Source organism: Urocampus carinirostris, chromosome 5, assembly GCF_059441175.1.
Source record: "Urocampus carinirostris isolate Australia breed hairy pipefish chromosome 5, RoL_Ucar_1.0, whole genome shotgun sequence".
Taxonomy (NCBI): domain Eukaryota; kingdom Metazoa; phylum Chordata; class Actinopteri; order Syngnathiformes; family Syngnathidae; genus Urocampus; species Urocampus carinirostris.
The window spans coordinates 43909211-43933274 of NC_142353.1; the positions used below are offsets into that span (position 1 = coordinate 43909211).

General features: G+C 42.2%; 1 protein-coding gene across 1 annotated transcript in view; it reads right to left on the minus strand.

Moving 5' to 3' along the window:
* Positions 1 to 2238: 2238 nt before the first annotated feature.
* Positions 2239 to 24064, minus strand: part of ift81 (intraflagellar transport 81 homolog) — a 56465-nt gene continuing 34639 nt past the window's right edge. The window contains exons 14-18 of the mRNA XM_088336937.1: positions 21346 to 21432; positions 14914 to 14985; positions 7041 to 7126; positions 4886 to 4931; positions 2239 to 3302 (exon numbers count right to left, since the gene is read on the minus strand). Coding sequence (XP_088193063.1) covers positions 3120 to 3302; positions 4886 to 4931; positions 7041 to 7126; positions 14914 to 14985; positions 21346 to 21432 — 474 coding nt within the window. The 3' untranslated portion in view covers positions 2239 to 3119. The remainder of the gene's footprint in view (positions 3303 to 4885; positions 4932 to 7040; positions 7127 to 14913; positions 14986 to 21345; positions 21433 to 24064) is intronic.

Below are 24064 nucleotides of genomic sequence, written 5' to 3' on the forward strand. Positions count from 1 at the left end.
GGCTACTCGTATCCTGATTCTGTTTCCTGAATCGATCCCTGATCCAAGGTTCGTTCCCCTGTCCCGGCTACCTGTATCCTGATCCTGTTTCCTGTGTCGATCCCTGATCCAAGCTCCGTTCCCCTGTCCCGGCTACCCGTATCCTGACTCTTGTTTCCTGTATCGATCCCCGATCCAAGCTCCGTTCTCCGGTCTGGGTTACCCATATCCTGATTCTGCTTCCTGTATCGATCCCTGATCCAAGGTCCGTTCCCCTGTCCCGGCTACCCGTATCCTGATCCTGTATCGATCCTTGATCCAAGCTCCTTTCTCCTGTCCCGGCTACTCGTATCCTGATTCTGTTTCCTGAATCGATCCCTGATCCAAGGTTCGTTCCCCTGTCCCGGCTACCTGTATCCTGATCCTGTTTCCTGTGTCGATCCCTGTTTCAAGCTCCCTTCTCCTGTCCCGGCTACCCGTATCCTGACTCTTGTTTCCTGTATCGATCCCCGATCCAAGCTCCGTTCTCCGGTCTGGGTTACCCATATCCTGATTCTGCTTCCTGTATCGATCCCCGATCCAAGCTCCGTTCTCCTGTTTCCTGACTTCCCATTCGTCCCGGCTACCCAACTTGTTCTGATCTCCGATCACGCTCCTTCTCCCGTCCCAGCTGCCCGACTATTAGGGAACAAGTAGGAGGTAAGAGTGTTTGGGGGAGGAGAGTGATTTCACGCGTGTGCTGATGGTTTTCTTTTATTCTATGATGAAAATGGTGAAAGTAAGAAAAGGACTGTTTCAAATACAGTCCCAATGCCAACCCAAAACCCCAAAAAGATGAAAAAAGAAGAGTTTATTTAACAATTTCACGTACTTGCACATCCAACAGAAGGAGCTGCAATGATGATTTCAGCCAAAAGATGGTTTCAGACAGTACAATATTTAGAAGTCACGGACATCATATTCAAGTATGATGAGTAGGGCAGCCGGGACGGGAGAACGGAGCGTGGCTGGCCATCGGAACAAGTCGGGCAGCCGGGACAGGAGGCGGAGCGGGATTGGAGATCGGAACACGTCATGTAGCCGAGATGAGTGGGAAGTCAGAGATCGATACAGGAAAGTGAATTGGGCAAGATACGGGTACCCGGGACACGAGAACATAGCTTGGATCGGGGATCGATACAGGAAACAGAATCAGAAATTAGCGAGATGGCTTGCTAAATCGCTAAAATGTAACTTGATAGTTAGCTAGAATGGTAAACGGGGACTAAAAACTAAAAGGGGGCAGGATAGCTAGCTATAAGAGTAAAAAATATCTAAATAGTTAGATAGAAAGCTAAAAACAAAGCTAGCTAGCTAGAAAGGAACCCAGAATTTGGCTACTTTGGGTTACTTATTAGCGCAAAGGGTGCCCCGTTTGTTGCCAATTTCAACAATACTAACTTAGCTAGATGGCTTGCTAAATCGCTAAAATGTAACTCGATAGTTAGCTAGAATGGTAAACGGGGACAAAAAACTAAAAGGGGGCAGGATAGCTAGCTATAAGAGTAAAACATATCTAAATAGTTAGATAGAAAGCTAAAAACAAAGCTAGCTAGCTAAAAAGGAACCCAGAATTTGGCTACTTTGGGTTACTTATTAGCGCAAAGGGTACCCCGTTTGTTGCGAATTTCAACAATACTAACTTAGCTAGATGGCTTGCTAAATCGCTAAAATGTAACTCGATAGTTAGCTAGAATGGTAAAAAGGGAAAAACAACTAAAAGGGAGCAGGATAGCTAGCTATAAGAGTAAAAAAATAATCTAAATAGTTAGAAAGCTAAAAACAAAGCTAGCTAGCTAGGAGCCCAAAATTTAGCTTGGGAACTAGCAAAAAAGGTTAGCCAGATAGCGTGCGCAAAATATAAAATGCTAGCATGCTAAAATAGCTAAAAAGGTAGGAAAATAGCTAGCCACAAAGCTAAAATGTAAGCCAAATAGCTAAAACTGCACATTATTTGCCGATATGCTTTATAAAACCCATTAATTGGAATTTTGTGTTTCATGTTAAAAAAAATCTATAAAAATAAGAATAAATACATGTGTTTAATACACGAATAGATTCTCACTATATTCTCTTAATTAGTTGCCTAAATAATAATCCTTGAGTAGATTTTTTTGTCCACTGAAGGATTTTATACATTTTACTATAAAGGATTTTATACGATTAAATACAAGTTACATTTATCGAGTGCAATGAAGATTTTCACAGAGTAGGCTGAAGTTGAATGAATGAATGAAAACTTTATTTTAAACATTGAAATAAAAACAGGACAAAAACAATGAGTCAACAACAAAATAATGTCACATAAGATGTTCGAAAAGGGGTAGTCAGAAGCAGATGCTTCAATGACTGATCCGAATGCGGAATGTTTTGTTTAGTTCTGTTGATAACAGGACCCTGACGCAGGGCGGCAGGCATTGTTGGGAAAAGTTGTTTTGATAAACGCTCTGCTGTTTTGAGTTTCTCCAGACATCGAGACGAGGGGGTGTACCCCACGTGGGGGCTTTCCTGGCACGCCCATGGGAGGAGCCGGCACAACAGCTTGCGGAAAAAACGTGGGCCGAGAGAAGGAAGCAGAAGATCGAGAGAGAAGGCTTGACGGAGACTCGAGCGACACTAATTCGGCTAATTCGATGGAGTTCACTTAGTTAAATTGTTTCAGAAATTAAATCTGCCTCCGGGTGGAAATGCCGGTCTCTTGTTCATTTTCTAATTCGAACAATTTGGTAAACGGTACATTTCAATATTAAATTCCCAACACCACGAAGACCAGGAACTGAAATTTATTTGACTTTGTACTACAACTTACCATGTTATTACTAAGTTATTACCAGGTTACTTCTTAAAAATAGGGTTCAACGGTCAACAAATGAAAAAAGAATCTAGAAAACCACAATGACCCAGAACTGATGAGCTATTTTCATAACAGGTTCATTAGCACCTCGACTGTCCTCAGGGGGGGACCACGTTGGAGACCCATGATTCAAAGCAGAAGATGTATCAAGCCGTGTCGTTAAAGGGACAATTCGGCTCTGTGGGAACGCCGTATCACCGGTATCATTGGTATCACCGGTATCACCCAGTGACGAGAGGAATAGCGTTCACAACACGAGCCTATCTTCTCCTCCTTCCTGGATAACCTGACCCACAGAAGCCTCGTTCTGCACCCGAATGAAGCACTGTCTCTTGCATTCCATCAGCTGCTCCAAGTCCTGCCACATCTTCATCTGCTCCATGTTGGCAGCGTGGTTGTCCCTCACCAGCTTCTGTTTCTCGTGTAACTTCTACATTCCAGATAAAAACACATCTTTTCTTTTCAAAGCCCTTGAACTTTGGGACCCTTTGCCACATTTCAGACTTCAAACATCAAAATATAAAACTGTCATTTCTTGTGAAGCATCAACAAGAAGTGGGACACAATCATGAAAAGGAAAACACTTGATTCGATATTTTAAACTTTTTTTTAACCAATAAAAAAACTTTCAATTCGTCAAACTCTGTCCAGAAGTTCAGTGATTCAATGTTGATCTAAATGGCTAACGATGATGAATGGAATCTACCTGTCTCTGTATAAATGCACCTGCCCTGTGATAGTCTCAGAGGTCTGTTTAAAACAGGAGAGCATCATGAAGAACGAGGAACACACCAGGCAGGTCCGAGATACTGTTGTGGAGAAGTTTAAAGCTGGATTTCAATACAAAAAGATTTCCCAAGCTTTAAACATTCCAAGGAGCACTGTGCAAGCAATAATATTGAAATGGAAGGAGTATCAGACCACCAAATTTACCAAGATTCGGCCGTCCCCCTAAACTTTCAGCTCATACAAGGAGATAACTAATCAGAGATGCGCCCAAGAGGCCCATGATCACTCTGGATGAACTGCAGATGTGGGAGAATCTGTCCATAGGACAACAATCGGTCGTATACAGCACAAATCTGGCCTTTATGGAAAAGTGGCAAGAAGGAAGCCATTTCATAAAGATATCCATAAAAAGTGTTGTTTAAAGATTCCCACAAGCCACCTGGGAGACACACCAAACATGTGGAAGAAGGTGCTAAGGTCAGATGAAACCAAAATCGAACTTTTTGGCAACACTGCGAGACGTTATGTTTGGCGTAGAAACAGCACAGCTCATCACTCACAACACACCATCCCCACTGTCAAACATGGTGGTGGCAGCATCATGGTTTGGGCCTGCTTTTCTTCAACAGGGACAGGGAAGATGGTTAAAATTGATGGGAAGATGGATGGAGCCAAATGGAGGACCATTCTGGAAGAAAACCTGACGGAGTCCGCAAAAGACCTGAGACTGGGACGGAGATTTGTCTTCCAGCAAGACAATGATCCAAAACATAAAGCAAAAGGAATGTTTCACCAAGGTCCAAGGTGTTAGAATGGCCATGTCAAAGTCCAGACCTCAAGAACTGAAAACTGTTGTTCACAAACGCTTTCCATCCAACCTCACTGAGCTCGAGCTGTTTTGCAAGTAGGAATGGGCCAAAATATCAGTTTCTCGATGTGCAAAACCGATAGAGACAAACCCCAAGCGACTTGCAGCTGTCATCGCAGCGAAAGGTGGCGCTACAAAGTATTAACTCACTGGGGCTGAATCTTTTTGCACAGCCACTTTTTTGTTTTTTATTTGTTAAAAAAGTTTAAAGTATCCAATCAAGTGTGTTCCACTTCATGATTGTGTCCCACTTCTTGTTGATGCTTCACAAGAAATGACAGTTTTATATCTTTAAGTTAGAAGTCTGAAATGTGGCAAAAAGTCACAAAGTTCCAGGGGGCCAAATACTTTCGCAAGCCCCTGTATTTGCGTCATGCACGGTATTTGCTGAGAGTTCAAGGAATGAAAAATCTCACCTTGCCCAGAAGCTCCTGCTCTGCGATGTTCTTCAAGTAGACTTCCCTAAAAACGTGCGTGGAAGTCAGAAACAATGACTGTAGTCTGTGTTTTTTTTTTTTTTTTAGCATATTTATCACTCGAAACCTATCTGGCCCTATGTGAAGAAGTCATTGCCCCCTGAACCTAATAGCCAGTTGGGCCTCCTTTGTCAGCGATAACAGAAATCAAACACTTATGTTCATTGGTTATGAGTCTTTCACAACTCTGTGGAGGACATTTGGCCCATTCTTCTTTGCATCATTGTCCCAAATCTGCAAGAACTGTCCGTTTAAGGTCACACCACAGATTCTTGATTGGATTTCCATCCCGACTTTGACTAGGCTTCTCCAGAAACTTCATTTTCTATAATTTGAGCCATTCAGAGGTGGACTTGCTGCTGTGTTTGAGGGCACCAACTGGTGGCCGGACGTTCTCCATCAGGATCGGTAAGAAATTTCTAAAGACAGTGTTGATACATCACTTATTAAAGTTCTGAAATCTATAGATCCGCGACATGGTGGCTGTCCAGGGACTTCTTCCCGATTTAGTGATCTGTCACTTGATAATCTTAAACAGGTGAAGGGGGCCAAGTACTGAACCCTGCGGAACACCACAGGTAACATTAAAGGGCTCAGATGTCATTTCACCCTATTTAACACAGTGCGTCCTATCTGAGAGGTAGGATCTGTTTTTAGATCAGGTTTTAGACCAGGGGATGGTGTCATAATAGTCTGTAGTTTGCAATAGTCTTTGATCTGTGCAGCCCTTTGAGACTCTTTGTGATTAAGGGCGTCACAAATAAACATGACTTGACTTGAATTCAGGATCGGTAAACACCATATATCATTATTCTGTCAACTACAGCTAGGTGTTGTGGTCCTGAGGCAGCAAAGCAACACAAAGAGTTTTCTCACATTTGCTAAAAAGCATCTTGATTATCCTCAAAAGTTTTGGAGAAACATCCTGTGGACTGATGAGTCAAGAAAACGGAACCTTTTCGAAAGTTTGCAGCATTTGACGCAAAGAACATGATGCCAGCCGTAAAGCATGGTGGTGGCAGTATGATGGTATGGGGCTGCTTTGCTGCCTCAGGACCAGGACAACTTGGTGTGTCCTGAGGGGGCAACTTTTTTCACATGGGGCCGGATAAGTGTTTTTTTCTTTGTTCCTTAATAAATGGAACCAACTTTTCAAAACTGCGTTTTGTATTTCCTTGGGTTGTCTCTGTGTGATATTAAAATGAGTTTAATGATACCTTTGTGAGTGCTACAAACCGGGAAATCAGCTACTTTTTCAAGGCACTGTTTTTCTTTTCTTCCTGTCTCTTTCTTTTTCCCTGTTTATTTCTCTCTTCCTCTTTTCTCTTTGTTTCCTTTCCCTTTCTTTATCCCTCTTTATTTTCTCACTTTCTTTCTCTCTATTTCACACTCAATTTCTCTCTCTCTCTTTCTTTTTCCACTTCTTTCTTTTTTCTCTTTTGTTCTTTTCCTCTCCTTTTCTCTCTTATTGTGTCCTACCACTTTCTTGCTTTCTCTTTTCAATTATTTTTTTTTTCTCTCTTTCTCTCTCTCTCTTTTTTCTCTCCCTCTCTCTTTTCTCTCTCTCTCTCTTTCTCTCTTTTTTTCTCTTTTTTCTCTCTCTCTTTTTCTCTCTCTCGCTCTCTTTTCTCTCTCTCTCTCTCTCTCTTTTTTCTTTCTCTCTTATCTCCCTCAGTCTCTCTCTCTCTCTTATCTCTCTCAGTCTCTCTCTTATCTCTCTCAGTCTCTCTCTCAGTCTCTCTCTCTCTCTCTCTCAGTCTCTCTCTCAGTCTCTCTCTCTCTCTCTCTCAGTCTCTCTCTCTCTTTTTTTTTCTTTCTCTCTCTCTTATCTCTCTCAGTCTCTCTCTCTCTCTTATTGTTCTTTCTCTCTCTCTTATCTCTCTGTCTCTCTCTTATCTCTCTCTCTCAGTCTCTCTCTCTCATTCTCTCTCAGTCTCTCTCTCTCTGTCTCTCTTCTCCCACTCTCCCTCTCTCTCCTTTCCTTTTCATCTCTCCATATTTCTTTCTCCCTCTAATCTACTCTTCTGTGAGATTGTTTTTTTCTAGCATGTGGCCGAGCTACAATGAATTTAACACCCATGGTGTAAACGGTCACCTGAGGGCTTTTTTCCTCTCCTGGACATCAGAGGACACATATGCCTTCATCTCCCCGGCCGCACGCTGGATTTGCATCTCAATGATCTGTGGAAGACAGAAATAGAAGGATTATGGATACTACCAAGGCCATATTTGAAGTTGATGTGGGATACACTTATTGAACTAGTCCCGGTTTTTGCTTCTTACCCCGACAAAAGTATTCGAGTATTTATTAGTTCCTGTCTCAGTTACTGTAATACCCTACTCTCCGGTCTCCCGAAGTCCAAAATCAAGAGCCTACAGCTGGTACAAAATGCTGCAGCCAGGCTTTGAACAAAGACAAGAAAGTTTGATCACATGACCCCGATTTGAGCTAACCTGCATTGGCTCCCTGTTAGCTTAAGATGTGATTTGAAGGTTCTGTTGGTAGGATACCAAATCATGCATGGACTTGCTCCCTCATATTAATTCCACCCTATGTTTCTACTCGGAGCCTGCTTGGAGTCTACTAGTGATCCCAAGAGCCAAGAAGAAATCCATAGGTTCTCCATTCAGGCCCCGGTGCTGTTGAATACTCTGGGGATTTCTTCTTCCGAGGTCGGGCGTAACAGAAAATAATTGAGAAGCACTGTCTTAAAGGGACATTGTTTCTAATTTAGCTCCTCCTAGTGTTCAAAAACGTCATTCATTGAAAAAAAACACACACAATATTTATTGGAGTAATAAGCTAAAATACATAAACTATCAGTAGAGAACTGTGTGGTTTGGTACTTTGAGTCACTGGAGTTTGTATTCTTCCTTGTGTTTTGTAGCATTCGTTTTCGGTTGCATTACACAGTACAGCAACATCTAGAGGTCAAATTTTACTCAGTGTTCCTTTCAATCGTGCATGTCCAAAGTCTGGCCCAGGGGCCAGATACGGCCCGTGATTATTTTTTTACTGGCCGGCAGCCTCTGTTATAAATTCAATATGTGGCCCAGCAGTAATGTTGAACACAAAAAAATAAAAAATAAATTATCATATATATATATATATATATATATATACAGGGAGTGCAGAATGATTAGGCAAGTTGTATTTTTGAGGATGAATTTTATTATTGAACAACAACCATGTTCTTAATGAACCCAAAAGTCTCATTAATATCAAAGCTGAATATTTTGGAAGTTGGAGTGGGGCTTTTTTAGTTTTAGCTATTTTAGGAGGATATCTGTGTGTGCAGGTGACATTTACTGTGCATAATTATTAGGCAACTTAACAAAAAACAAATGTATACCCATTTCAATTATTGATTTTCATCAGGGAAACCAATATAACAGCTCAACATTCACAAATATACATTTCTGACATTCAAAAACAAAACAAAAACAAATCAGTGACCAATATAGCCACCTTTCTTTGCAAGGACACTCAAAAGCCTGCCATCCATGGATTCTGTCAGTGCTTTGATCTGTTCACGATCAACATTGCGTGCAGCAGCAACCACAGCCTCCCAGACACTGTTCAGAGAGGTGTACTGTTTTCCCTCCTTGTAAATCTCACATTTGATGAGGGACCACAGGTTCTCTATGGGGTTCAGATCAGGTGAACAAGGAGGCCATGTCATTAGTTTTTCTTCCTTTAGACCCTTTCTTGCCAGCCACGCTGTGGAGTACTTGGATGCGTGTGATGGAGCGTTGTCCTGCATGAAAATCATGTTTTTCTTGAAGGATGCGGACTTCTTCCTGTACCACTGCTTGAAGAAGGTGTCTTCCAGAAACTGGCAGTAGGACTGGAAGTTGAGCTTGAGTCCATCCTCAACCCGAAAAGGCCCCACAAGCTCATCTTTGATGATACCAGCCCATACCAGTACCCCACCTCCACCTTGCTGGCGTCTGAGGCGGACTGGAGCTCTCTGCCCTTTACCGATCCAGCCACGGGCCCATCCATCTGGCCCATCAAGACTCACTCTCATTTCATCAGTCCATAAAACCTTAGAAAAATCCGTCTTGAGATTTTTCTTGGCCCAGTCTTGACGTTTCAGCTTGTGTGTCTTGTTCAGTGGTGGTCGTTTTTCAGCCTTTCTTACCTTGGCCATGTCTCTGAGTATTGCACACCTTGTGCTTTTGGGCACTCCAGTGATGTTGCAGCTCTGAAATATGGCAAAACTGGTGGCAAGTAGCATCTTGGCAGCTGTACGCTTGACTTTTCTCAGTTCACGGGCAGTTATTTTGCGCCTTGGTTTTTCTACACGCTTCTTGCGACCCTGTTGACTATTTTGAATGTAACGCTTGATTGTTCGATGATCACGCTTCAGAAGCTTGGCAATTTTAAGAGTGCTGCATCCCTCTGCAAGATATCTCACTATTTTTGACTTTTCAGAGCCTGTCAAGTCCCTCTTCTGACCCATTTTGCCAAAGGAAAGGAAGTTGCCTAATAATTATGCACACCTGATATAGGGTGTTGATGTCATTAGACCACACCCCTTCTCATTACAGAGATGCACATCACCTGATATGCTTAATTGGTAGTAGGCTTTCGAGCCTATACAGCTTGGAGTAAGACAACATGCATAAAGAGGATGATGTGGTCAAAATACTCATTTGCCTAATAATTCTGCACTCCCTGTATATATATATATATATATATATATATATATATATATATATATATATATTATATATAAAATCGTTTCACCACATGATGACAGTAGTAGGTTTTCTGTGATAATTTTAGCCCACCCCATTTCTGAAATGGCAAATATCAATAAAAAAGGAAAATTGATTGTGAGGGGCTGCCGCTTCCAGGACAAGTGGAAATAGGAGTATTTTTCTCACCGAAATCCAAAGCATCTGCCCAGTTTTCTAAAATACTGTGGTTGTTTTCAAACAATATAATATCGAAAGGCACTGCCAGTCCAAACATTCTGACTAGAAAAAGATAAATGGGAACAAACACTGCGAAAGGTGAAGCAACTGAAAGCGCTTTTTCACAAGACCCTGCGTATCAAATGAAAAGGCTACAAAGGCCACTGTAAAGTAGGCTTAAACGTATTTGCTCAAAGGTGTGTCTTTCTAAATCAGTTTCATGTTCCCTTTTGGCGTTACCTAGTCTTCTTGTCTTTGTTTCTCACCAAGCCCACGGCTGTCCAGGGGGGGATGGTCTTTTCTCTCAGTACTTTTCCACCCTTGTGACTTCAATAAAACACAGCGCAGAAGGGGGGAGGTTTTCAGAAAGAGTTGAGCGAGGTGAAAGCAAGTAAAATCCTTGCTCTTCTGATCCTCTTCTTCTTCCAACTGCAATTGTTAAAAAAACTTAGCAAGTCTCATGCCTGGTGTATTTTCTAGCGTTAGCCAATTTTTAAAGCTCTCCCACATGTAAGTGGTCCCTTTTAAGACCCAACAGCCGAGCAATAAAAACCTTAATCAATAAGAACACGAGCTAGATACGCTGACTGCAGCCCAACTTTCAAGTCGTGAGTCAGAAAGTGACAAGTTGCGCAAAGAAGGTTATTTCTTGATGAACCTGATCTGGAGGCAAACAGTCTTGGGTGTGCTCGGTGAAGCTGAATTCAAACGCCCTAAATACATTTAATAGCCACTGTTTATTTATCCTTTCGTGCTGCCAAACAACTTTAATCGCAAGTTAATAATCAGAACAAGTGGAAAAAAAGGAATTTGAGAATAGGGCTGATAACTTCCTCATGATAGCTACCCGGGAGCTACCCGGCTTCAGCATACAGGGAGCGCAGTTTGCTGTGTTTTACAGAAACGTGGCTCCCGACTAGCATCCCGGACGCTAACGTGGAGCTACCCGGAGCTACCCGGCTTCAGTGCTGTTAGGGCAGAGACACAAAAGCCTGCGGGAAGCGGAGAGGAGGCGTACTCGCTATCTACGGGAACACGAGGCGGTGTAACCCTGGGCACAAAGATTTCCATCAGGGACGTCGAACTTTTGGCCTAGTGCAGGGGTTTCAAACTCTTTTTACTCGGGGGCCACACGATAGAACAAACATTCTGTCGGGGGCCGGACTTGTAGATTTAAGAGAAAGAGGGAGGGAAAAGGAGAGAGAGGGCGGGACAAAGAAAGAGAGAGGGAGAGAGCGTGAGAAACAAAAAAGATAAAAAGTCGTGAGAGAGGGGGAAAAGAAAGGGAGAGGAAGAAATAAATCCAAAGAAAAATAGAAACACAGAAGGAGAGAAAAGAGAAAAGAAAGCGCAAAGGGTATGGAGAAAGAGAAAAGAGAGAAAAGGAAAAAATGAAGTTAGATCAAATGAAGTTAAAAAGACACGGAGAGAGAAAGAGACAAAGAGCAACCAAGGAAGAGAAAAAGAGAGACACAGAGAGTGAAAGAGACAGAGACAGACAGTGGGAGAAAAAGGGTGGAAAAGAGAGAGAGAGAGAGAGAAAGAAATACAAGTACAGTGTCTTTGTTCAAGGCACCTGGCTTTGGCAACATCAAGTGGACATATTTCAACCTGCCGCTTGTTTTTCTCTTGCGCTTCTCTGAGTGTTGTCTCGCGGGCCGGATTTGCCTTTGTAGAGTTTTCATTTGACTCGCAGAGTCTTGTGAAAAAGTTTAAGAATTTTGGAGTGGGCTTGTTTTGTCCGTCAGTCCCTCTTGATATTCTATTCTTTGAAAACAATCACAGTCTCTTGACTGACGCAGTTGTTGCAGATTCAGAAAAATACTCAAATCTCCACTTCCTCACAGTCAGCATTCATTTTTTAATTTACTTTCTCTTTTTCATGCGCTTTCTTGCGTTCCTGCCCTCATTCTATCTGTCTTACTCCATCCCTGTCTCTCTCTTTCCGTCTTTCTAAGTAAGTCTCCCTAGTTTGTATTCGTCCTTGTGCTTTGTATCACTTGTTTTTGGTTGCACTAGGCCTCAGGTGTCAAACAGGCGGCCTGCGGGCCAGGTCAGGCCCGCTAAGGGATTGAATCCGGCCCACCAGACAACACTCGGAGAAGCGCAGGAGAAAAACAAGTTGCAGGTTGAAATATGTCAACTTGATGTTGCCAAAGCCAGGTGCCTCGAACAAAGACACTGTCCTTGTATTTCTTTTTTTCCTCTCTCTCCCTCTCTCTTTTCCACTCCTTTTCTCCCACTCTCTGTCTCTGTCCCTTTCACTCTCTCTCTCTCTCTTTTTCTCTTCCTTTGTTGCTCTTTGTCTCTTTCTCTCTCTGTGTCTTTTAACCTATTTTGCTCTAACTTTCTTTTTTCCTTTTCTCTCTTTCTCTCTTCCTACCCTTTGCGCTTTCTTTTCTCTTTTCTCTCCTTCTGTCTTTCTATTTCTCTTTGGATTTCTTTCTTCCTCTCCCTTTCTTTTCCCCCTCTCTCACGACTTTTTATCTCTTTCGTTTCTCTCGCTCTCTCCCTTTCTCTTTTTCTTTCTTTGTCCTGCCCTCTCTCCTTTTCCTTCCCTCTTTCTCTTATTTCTATATTTCTTTTGTTCTTTCTCTTCAATCTACTAGTCCGGCCCCCGACAGAATGTTTGTTCTATCGTGTGGCCCCCCGAGTTAAAATGGGTTTTGCCTAGTGACTAGGCAATACAGCGACATCTCATGGTCGAATAATACATGGTGTCCCTTTAAAACATCCCTTTAGTTCCAAGAACTTTTTTTTTATTTACAGCCACTGTCAAGACCAGAACGGAGACAGGACCCACTTGCGTTACGTTTCTCTCAGTTTTATTGGGAAGAAAGGAAAGGGTTGCACCCACGATCCGGTGATCGCTGGGCGCGGGAAGCAGGTCGCTCTGAACGCGGAAGTGGGACTTCCATGGCGAGCGACGGGGGTGTCGGGAACGGAAAAAACGGGTCAGTATCCGGGACAGGAGAGCAAAAAACGTGGTCGGGATCAGAAACGTGTCGAAAGCCAGGAGAGGAGAGAAGACCTGGTCAAGATCAAAAAAACGGGTCGAAGCCGGGGAACAGACAGAAGCAAAAACAGGAGTGAGTCAGGGTCGAAAGGCTTGCCTAGAGTAAACTGAGGTTTGCAGACGGACTGACAACAGGAGACAGAAAAGAGTGGGTTTAAATAGTGAAGAGGTATTTTTTTCCTTTTTTTTGTTCCAAATGTATTTTATACTGCCATCAACGTTACTGGCGGGCCACATCTTATTAATTTTATGACAGAGGCCAGGGGCCACTAAAAAAATGATGACGGGCCGTAACTGCCCCCCGGGCCGGACCTTGGACGCGCGGCAGTATACCACTGATAACTGATGTAAACCATTTCTTTTGCATTTCGTGCACAATAAGTTATCTAATTTAGAGTATATCAAAAAACGGGTCAAAGCCGGGCAACAGACAGGAGCAAAAACAAGAGTGAGTCAGGGTCGAAAAGCTTGCCTAGAGTAAACTGAGGTTTGCAGACGGACTGACAACAGGTGACAGAGGTATAGTGAAGAGGTATTTTTTTCTTTTTTTTGTTCCCAATTTTTTTTTTTCACATCTTATTAATTTTAAGTAAAAAAATGATGACGGGCCGTAACTGCCCCCCGGGCCGGACCTTGGACACGCGGCAGTATACCACTGATAACTGATGTAAACCATTTCTTTTGCATTTCGTGCACAATAAGTTATCTAAGTTAGAGTAGACTTTGTCAAGATCAAAAAACGGGTCAAAGCCGGGGAACAGACGGGAGCAAAAACAGGAGTGAGTCAGGGTCGAAAAGCTTGCCTAGAGTAAACTGAGGTTTGCAGACGGACTGACAACAGGTGTGTCAAAGCTAACCATATTTAGTTAATTGTGTATTTCTCTGTCTTCTATGTTACAAATAATCCTGATGAGCTTGACTTATATTACAACTCGTTTTCTACTCTTGTACTATTTTTGAACCGAAAGATATATATGACGTCGTTGGTTATTACTGCGCATGTGCGAACTTTGAACCGTAGACGTATGTGTGACGTCATTGATACTTTCTGCGCATGCGCACGCTTTTGAACAAAACCCGGTTGCAACGCGGGAAACTTGTGAGACGGTGAGACTTTTTGAATCCGTCTGCCCACTGCGGTGAATAAATTCTAAAACTACATTTGCCTCTCTTACTGATCACTCCAGTTTAACCTATTACGAAAATATTAACCCTAACATTTTGTTGTCGAAACCGGGACGGTACGTAGTATTTTGAAGTTGAAAACGAAAAAAAAAACCCAATCAATTCTACCGCGTGGTCTAGAACAAAGGAAACCCTTCAAAGTCCGCGTCACCGTCAACGAACCAGGAGGAAGTGATCGGTAAGAGATGCATTTGTAATATAAAAATTTGGAATAATTCTAAGAACGAAGCCATTTTTATAAAAAGATAAAGTTGAATTGGCCACAGAGAGAGATCATAGTGTTGGACGGGCGCCATATGTGGGCTTGAGAAGCCATTACAAAACCTTAGCTAAGTAAATACCCAAAAGGAATCAGAATAAAATACGAAGTATTTTAAATACTCAAACTTTTTGTTTGAGACGGTGAGACTTTTTGAATCCGTCTGCCCACTGCAGTGAATAAATTCTAAAACTACATTTGCCTCTCTTACTGATCACTCCAGTTTAACCTATTACGAAAATATTAACCCTAACAAGGTGACAGAGGTATAGTGAAGAGGTATTTTTTTCTTTTTTTGTTCCAAATGTATTTTATACTGCCATCAACGTTACTGGCGGGCCAGATCTTATTAATTTTAAGTAAAAAAATGATGACGGGCCGTAACCGCCCCCCGGGCCGGACCTTGGACACGCTGCAGTATACTATTGATAACTGATGTAAACCATTTCTTTTGCATTTTGTGCACAATAGGTTATTTAGTTTGGCTACTGAGGAGACTTTGAGTGTCTGTTGTCTAAAATACCAATCTAGACATGAATAAAGAAATAAAATTGCACAAATTTGCCGTCTCTGCTTTACTCTTGCCTCTGACTTGCAGTTGATGGAGTGATATCTGGTTTCCTCTTGTGCGGTCTCCTCTCTCAATGTTTTCACCTCCTGTAAATAAAGTGAAAGTGATTTGCAATGAACTGCAAGACAAAGAAGTCATTTGAGTTACGGAGGAAGCAGTGATGTCAGGTGAGGCACATCAGGCACAGCCTCACCTGTCATCACAGTAATATACAGTCAAAAATGTTTAAGTTGTATTTAACTTCACACTTTTGGGATTTTCTTTTTCAAAATTGCCGGATTTTCCCATTATCTCATCTCATTAGCTACACCGCTTATCCTCAGTAGGGTCGCGGGGGTGCTGGAGCCCATCCCAGCAATCATCGGGCAGTGGACAGGGGACACCCTGAACTGGTTGCCAGCCAATCGCAGGGCCCACGGGGACAGACAACTCACTCGCTCATTCACACCTAGGGACAATTTGGACCTGCCAATTCACCTGAAATGCATGTTTTTGGAACGTGGGAGGAAACCGGAGTGCCCGGAGGAAACCCACGCAAGCACGGGGAGAACATACAAACTCCGCACAGGAAGTCTGGAGCTGGATTTGAACCCACGCAGGAGGTTCCCAAGACATGAACTGTGCCTCACATGCGCTAACCACTGCTTTTCCCATTATGAATATTATTAATGGAATTACTATCTAACGCACAGGTGCCAAACAGGCGGCCCGCGGGCCGGATCGGGCCCGCTAGGAGATTGGATCCGGCCCGCAAGACAACGCTCAGAGAAGCGCAAGAGAAAGAGAGCTGTAGGTGTTGAAGATAAGACCAATTTGTTGAATCGTCTCGTACGTGTTCAAAGAAATGCAGGAATCAAAATGACGTAAGAGGGAGTTCTTTTTATTGGTACAAAATTTCAACAAGAGACTCAGCGAATCAAAGATATGCGTGTGTCTTTATAGTTTTCAACATAGCACGTGTACCCGGTTTGGCCCCATCCCTTTTCACGCCTGAAGGCGTACATGCCCAGGGTTCCGTCCTTATTTAGAAGTGTTTTTAAGTTTATGCCAGTTTATGTCACCTTGCCCTTTGCCGTTATCTGTTGTCCTCCTTTGAGGAGGATTGTTTATACTAATTTGTCCTTCGAGACCTTCCCGAGATGTAAACAACATTTCTCCCAACTGTAAGCAAGTCTTTCTACATTTCTTTCTAAATGTATGCAAATCTATTCTACAAATGCAAGTTTATTTTCTACAACGTAGGTTGAAATAGGTGCAATTGATGTTGCCAAAGCCAGGGGCCTTGAACAAACGCTGTACTTGTATTTCTTTCGTTCTCTCTCTCTCTCTCTTCCTCCCTTTTTCTCTCACTCTCTCTCTTTCACTCTCGATGTCACTTTTTCTCTTTTTTTGTTTCTTTTTGTCTCTTTGTCTCTGTCTTTTTACCTTCTTTTGCTCTCTCTTCAATTTTTCCTTTACTCTCTTTCCCTCTCTCTCTTGCTTTCCCTTCTGTCTTTCCCCTTTCTCCCTTTCTCTTCTTCTTTCTTTTATTTCTCTCTTTCTTTTTCTCTTTTGGATTTCATTCTTTCTCTTTCTTTCCCCCTCTCTCACTATTTCTGTTTTTATCTCTTGTCTCTCACGCTCTCTCTCTCCCTCTGTCTCTCTTTTTCTTTTTGTCCCACCCTCTCAACTTTTCTCTCCCTATCTTTCTCTTATTTCTTTCTCTCTTTTTTTTTCTTTCTCTCTAATCTACTAAATCGGCCCCCGAGAGAATGTTTGTTCCATCGTGTGGCCCCCGAGCATAAATGAGTTTGACACGCCTGATCTAACGTATTAATGTGCTTGAGCGTCTGGAGATCCAGAGTGAGGCACGCAATTCTCTCGCCTCATGACAGAGGGCGATGTTGAGACCATGACTCCCTCGACCTTAATCACAAGAAGTCTCAAAGGGCTGCACAGACCACAGACTAAACAGAGTCAGCTTTTTTTCCGCATTTTTCACATCTAGGGTAACTTATTTAAGCAATAATGAGCATTTTATTCATACTAGTAGGTCAAAATTTTATTTATTTATTTTGCACAAGACAAGGCTTATTGAAATCAGAAATCATGACACAAACTAACCGGGAACAAACGCTGTGAAAAGATGAAGCAACTGGAAGCCGTTTTGACGGCACTCAGCGCTTTTTCACGAGACCCTGCGAATCAAAGGAAAATGCTACGAAGGCGAACTACGAGGTTGCTACGCTAATCGCTAGGCACCGCAGACCTTTCAGTGCTGTGTTTATTAAAGACTGTTCAAAGAATGCCAGGCTGAATAGTCATCCCTCACACATTTTCAGCTTACCGAATCTGTCCCGCTTTCTGAAATTGTTGGTGATAGGAATGAGTGGAGAGGTGTTGTGAAAGGATAGTGGGATGTTTAGACGCGTTCTAAGGGATGGGCAGGGCACCCGTATGATGCGGCGGGGGTAAACCAGCGAAAGCTGTCGGACAGAAGAGTGTGTTTGTCACCCTGACCCAAGTAACATGGCCGCTTTCTCGTGTCCCGTTTCATCTGGAGGGACAAAAGCATGACCGACTAAGGTGCCGAGGTGCCTAACTTGTTGATGTTTAGGCATTTGGGTTGGCCATGGTCCAAAAATGTTTGTGTGTGTTTTTTGCTTTTTTAAATTTTTTTTATTGTATGTGTTTGTCTTGTTGTCGGTCACCCCTCTTGAGGGATATGACAAAGGTAGATAGATAGATAGATAGATATCTAGGTAGATAGATAGATTTCTAGATAGATAGATACAAGTCTAGATAGATAGATAGATGTCTATATAGATGTCTAGATAGATGTATAGATAGATAGAAGTCTAGATAGATAGATGTCTAGATGGATGTCTAGATAAATAGATGGAAGTCTAGATAGATAGATGTCTAGATAGATAGATGTCTAGATAGATAGATAGATGTCTAGATAGATAGATTTCTAGATAGATACAAGTCTAGATAGATAGATAGATGTCTATATAGATGTCTATATGTATAGATAGATAGAAGTCTAGATAGATAGATGTCTAGATAGATAGATGTCTAGATAGATAGATAGATGTCTAGATAGAGTCTAGATAGATGTCTAGATAGATAGATGTCTAGATAGATGTCTAGAAAGATAGATGTTTAGATAGATAGATGTCTAGATAGATGTCTTGATAGATATGTAGTTGTCTAGATGGATAGATGTCTAGATAGATAGATGTCTAGATGGATAGATGTCTAGATAGATAGTGGCTAGATAGATGTCTAGATAGATGTCTAGATAGATATATGTCTAGATAGATAGATGTCTAGATAGATAGATAGATAGATGTCTAGATAGAGTCTAGATGGATGTCTAGATAGATAGATGTCTAGATAGATGTCTAGATAGATGTCTAGATAGATGTCTAGATAGATGTCTAGATGTCTAGATAGATAGATAGATGTCTAGATAGAGTCTAGATGGATGTCTAGATAGATAGATGTCTAGATAGATGTCTAGAAAGATAGATGTTTAGATAGATAGATGTCTAGATAGATGTCTTGATAGATATCTAGTTGTCTAGATGGATAGATGTCTAGATAGATAGATGGAACGTTTCCTCAACAAAACCAACACCAGGGATATGTGGAAAGGCATTCAGGCCATTACCAAATACAAGCCAACCACCGCCCCAGTGCAGGACACTAGCATGGACTTTCTGAATGACCTCAACAAATTCTTTGGAAGGTTCGAGGCACAAAACGGCACCACTGCAGCGAAAGCGGTTCCAAATCTGGACGAAAGAGCACTCCACCTGGACTCATCTGACGTGAGGAAGACCCTGAGAAGGGTCAACACAAGGAAGGCTCCAGGCCCGGACAACATTCCGGGGCGGGTACTCAGGGAGTGCGCCGATCAGCTGGCTTGTGTACTAACAGACATTTTCAACACCTCGCTAGACCAAGCCAAAGTACCATCATGCTTCAAATTTGCCAACATCATCCCAGTGCCAAAGAAACCCCAGATCTTATCATTCAACGATTACCGGCCCGTTGCACTGACTCCTATCATAATGAAGTGCTTTGAGAGACTGGTTAAAGAGCACATCACCTCCAGTCTCCCCTCCTCATTCGACCCCTTTCAGTTTGCCTACAGGACAAACCGCTCCACCAGGGATGCCATCTCCTCTGCGCTTCACCTGAGCCTGACACATCTAGAGGAGAAGAACACCCATGTGCGGATGCTGTTCCTGGACTTCAGTTCAGCATTCAACACCATCATCCCACAACATCTGGTAGACAAGATGAGACTCCTGGGTTTCAACACCCCCCTGCGGAACTGGCTGCTGGACTTCCTCTGTGACAGACCCCAATCAGTGCGGATAGGTCAGAACAGTTCAGATGTTATCTACCTCAGCACGGGCTCCCCCCAAGGCTGCGTCCTAAGCCCCTTGCTGTTCACCTTGATGACACACGACTGCGTCCCTAGGTCCGCCACAAACCACATCGTGAAGTATGCTGACGACACAACAGTGGTGGGCCTCATCAGGGATGACAACGACCTAGCCTACAGAGAGGAGGTGGAGCAGTTGGTGGGCTGGTGCAGGGACAACAGCCTGGTCCTGAATGTTGACAAAACTAAAGAGATCATTGTCGACTTTAGGAAAAACCAGCCCAACCATGCCCCACTTTGCATCAACAACAAGGCTGTGGAGGTTGTCAGCAGTATCAAGTTCCTAGGGGTGCACATTACAAACAAACTCACCTGGTCCGTGAACACTGCATCACTGGTTAAGAGGGCACAGCAGCGCCTGTACTTCCTGCGGAGGATGAGGAGAGCCCACCTGCCCCCACCCTCCCTCATCACATTCTACAGGGGCACCATAGAGAGTATCCTGACCAGCTGTATCTCTGTGTGGTGTGGAGGCTGCAGCGCTACCGACTGGGGTAGTGTGAGGAGGGTAACGAGGACAGCAGAGAAAATAATCGGGACTACACTTCCCTCCATTCAGGACATTGGCCAGAAGCGCTGCCTATCCCATGCTAAGAACATTACCGGGGACCCCTCTCACCCCCATCATGGACTGTTCACTCTGCTAGCCTCTGGGAAGAGGTTCTGCAGTGTGCGGTGCAGGACCACCAGGCTCCGCAATAGTCTAGTCCCCCTGGCCATTAGACTGTTAAATGGTCAATCTAACATATAGTTAACTTAAATCTAAACGGCTGCTAATCTGTCTTTTTGCACTACTGGCAGTTTTTATAGCTTGCCACTCATTGCACATTGCTCTCTGCACTATGGTAATTACAGCGTTATTGTTACAGTGTTAATGTTACTGTGTACCTGACTTGTTAACCTGACTGCCCATTTTGCACATCTGGTTAGCTACTCTTCTTGCACTATCGGCACTATGGTAAAATACTATACGTAGCCAATTACAATACAACTTTATTTATATCTGTACATTCAAGGAAACTGTGGGGGTCAGATGCATCGACATTTCGTTCTGTATACACGTGTACTAGAATGACAATAAAGTAGATCTGAATCTGAATCTGAATCTGAATGTCTAGATGGATAGATGTCTAGATAGATAGTGGCTAGATAGATGTCTAGATAGATGTCTAGATAGATATATGTCTAGATAGATAGATGTCTAGATAGATAGATAGATAGATGTCTAGATAGAGTCTAGATGGATGTCTAGATAGATAGATGTCTAGATAGATGTCTAGATAGATGTCTAGATAGATGTCTAGATAGATGCCTAGATGTCTAGATAGATAGATAGATGTCTAGATAGAGTCTAGATGGATGTCTAGATAGATAGATAGAGGTCTAGATAGATGGCTAGATAGATATCTAGATAGATAGATATATGTCTAGATAGATAGATGTCTAGTGGGATGGATAGAAGTCTAGATAGATAGATAAAAGTCTAGAGAGATAGATGTCTAGATAGATAGATAGAAGTCTAGATAGATAGATGTCTAGATAGATGTCAAGATAGATGTCTAGATAGATGTCTAGATAGATGTCTAGATAGATAGATGTCTAGATAGATAGATAGATGTCTAGATAGATAGATGTCTAGATAGATGTCTAGATAGATAGATGTCTAGATAGATAGATGTCTAGATAGATGTCTAGATAGATAGAAGTCTAGATAGATAGATGTCTAGATAGATGTCTAGATAGATGTCTAGATAGATGTCTAGATGTCTAGATAGAAGTCTAGATAGATAGATGTCTAGATAGATGTCTAGATAGATAGATGTCTAGATAGATAGATAGATGTATAGATAGATAGAAGTCTAGATAGATAGATGTCTAGATAGATAGTTAGATGTCTAGATAGATAGATAGATGTCTAGATAGATAGATGTCTAGATAGATAATGCACTGTAATCCACACAGGTAAGAAACCCTACTCCATATTCTGGTGAAAACTGAAAAACCGTACCTGCTCCAATTTGGATCGGTTACTTTCCAGACCCGCAGCACAATTTTCATACTGGGCTTTCTTTTCATCATATTCCTGGTTCAACACCTGATAGGAGTATAGAGCACACAGTGGATATTTTAAACCCAACAAAAAAGAAAGAAAAAAACAGAGCTTTCTTTATTGCACAACATTGTAGCACGAAATTAATTTCAACACCGTCCCGATATAGCGGCGCTCCAAACGCAGAATGACTTGGAGCAAGCGAACTCACAACGGGCTCTTAGAATGTCTATTTCCGTCCTCCGGTTGCAGGGTTTCATTGGTAGCCACAAAAGAGAAAGATGGAACACATGTAGGAAAATCTAATCCTTTAGCCTTTGGCGGAGCAATGTGGGGGGCTTTCCCTTCAAGCATTTTATTTTGGGAGCATGTAAATGATTGTTAGAGTGACTTGTTATGATAATAGACGATACAGAAGTCAAACGGGAATCGGTGATAGAGTAATAAGGATATCGTCTTGAATTAAGGATGGTCTTTTAAGCGTTTAACGGTTATTATTGTTCAGTGTTTAATGCAGTGTTTGAAATAACGTCTGCCCGGACGCCCGGAAGAAAAAGAAAAAAAAACCCTACAGGGCTGCACACTCGGCAGCCAATCAGAAGCCTGCATCGAATAACTTCCTGCTTCCGGACTTTCCAGAGCGTTATAAGGTCGAGCATTTGCATATCATTTTCCAAAGTAGACGCACAGAGAACACAAGAAAAATGGAGAAGTGGTTAGGAATCAAGCCAAAACCTCAGCCCCAGAAGAAAGATTCAAAAGAAGCTAACAAAATGGATGACGCTCCAAAACGTAAACGTACATTAAAAGCATCGTGGAAAGAGGAGTTCACGTGGGTTGTAGCAAACATTGCCTGAATGAAGATGAGTAAATACAGGTACATACTGATGGCAGACGGAAAACAGATATAAAAGTTTTTTTGAGGTTTTTTGTGTTTCAAGTTGTGAAAAATGGGGCAGACAACTTTATGGCTGGGCAGGCAACTTTGCAGAGTTTCGTCTGCCCCATTTTAACTGGATTACTTTCAATGACTTTTGGATTACTCCAAAACCAAATATGCTAATAAAAAAACAAAAGAAACTAAATATGAATACAATTATGACTCACAACACGTGGTAAGCTTTCTCTCCTGGCTTTGATCTCTTTGATCTCCGGCAAAACTAACATAAAATGCAACAGAAACAAAATGAAAATAAATCCAAACAGCTTTTTGCCGTTCCATGTATTCCGTTACTCCCCAAGCCTGCACAAAATGGAGTCATTTTATTCATATTTAGTTTCTTTTGTCTTTTATTAGCATATTTGGTATTGGAGTAATCCAAAAGTCATTGAAAGTAATCCAGTTAAAGTAACCCTACCCAACCCTGTTCACAACTTGAAACACAAAAAACCCATTGTTGCAAAGTATAAAGGATTGATAATCAGAATATATAACAGAACACTTTAAAATGAAGTTTGTTATAAATCTACTTATAACATTCATTGCATGTATATGACATTGCTGTTTTCCATCTGCCATCAGTATGTACCTGTATTGACTCATCTTCATTCGTGCAATGTTTGCATTGCGTTGTCTGCTACAAGCCACGTGAACTCCTCTTTCCACGATGCTTTTAATGTAGGTTTACATTTTGTAGCGTCATACATTTTGTTAGCTTCTTTTGAATCTCTTTAACTTTGCAGGTTGCCTGCCCTGGTGTCTGGTAACTTTTTTGTCACGAGTTTCAGACACTGGTTTAATGTAAGGCTTGAGGATCCAGGAATAAAAGATGAGGAGAAAAACAAAAAGAACTTAAAAAATGCTTTATGAAATAAAAGTCATGTTGACGCGATGTTTTGTGCTTTTAAGGAAGGACTGAGGTCCATTGCTTTAAACATGTAATGGCGACCAGAACCACCTGCGAAAAGTGAAAATGTATGTAGTACTGTCCCACAACTATTTATTTCTGGGAGCGGCCTTCATCAGAGCGGACTTGCCGACTGAGAATGGGAGAAATAGAAACGAATTCATACTGTTTTCGATTAGTTGATGTTTTTTGGGAGAAAGAGACAGAGAGAACGAGACAAGAGAGAGAGAGAGAAAGAAAAAGAGAAAGACAAGAAGAGAAAGACACAGAGACAGAGCGAGAGACAGCGAAAGCGACAGAAAGAGACAGGGAGAGCGAGAGTGGGAGAGTGAGAGAGGGATGAAGAGAAATAGAAAGCAAAGTTAGAGAATGAGAGAGATAGACACAAATTGAAACCCAATCCTATTTTTAATTAGTTTATGTTTTATTTTGGGAGGGCGTGCCTTGTTTAAAGCCCTGTTGACAGAGAGAGAGAGAGAGAGAGAGAGAGAGCGAGAGAGAAGAGAGGGATAGAGAGAAAGACAGAGGGAGAGAGAGAGAGAGAGAGAGAAAGACAGAGGGAGAGAGAGAGAGAGAGAGAGAGAGAGAGACAGAGAGAGAAAGAGAGAGAGAGCAAGAGTGGTAGAGCGAGAGAGCGAGAGTGAGACTGAGAGAGAGAGGAAAAGAGAGACAAGGAGTGAGAGAGCAAAGTGCGAGAGTGGGAGAGAGACAAAGAGAGAGAAACAAATTAAAACTCACTACTATTTTCAGTTAGTTGATGTTTTTTGGGGAGGGTGTGGCTTGTTTAAAGCCCTGTCGACAGAGAGAGAGATAGAGAGAGAGACAGAGAG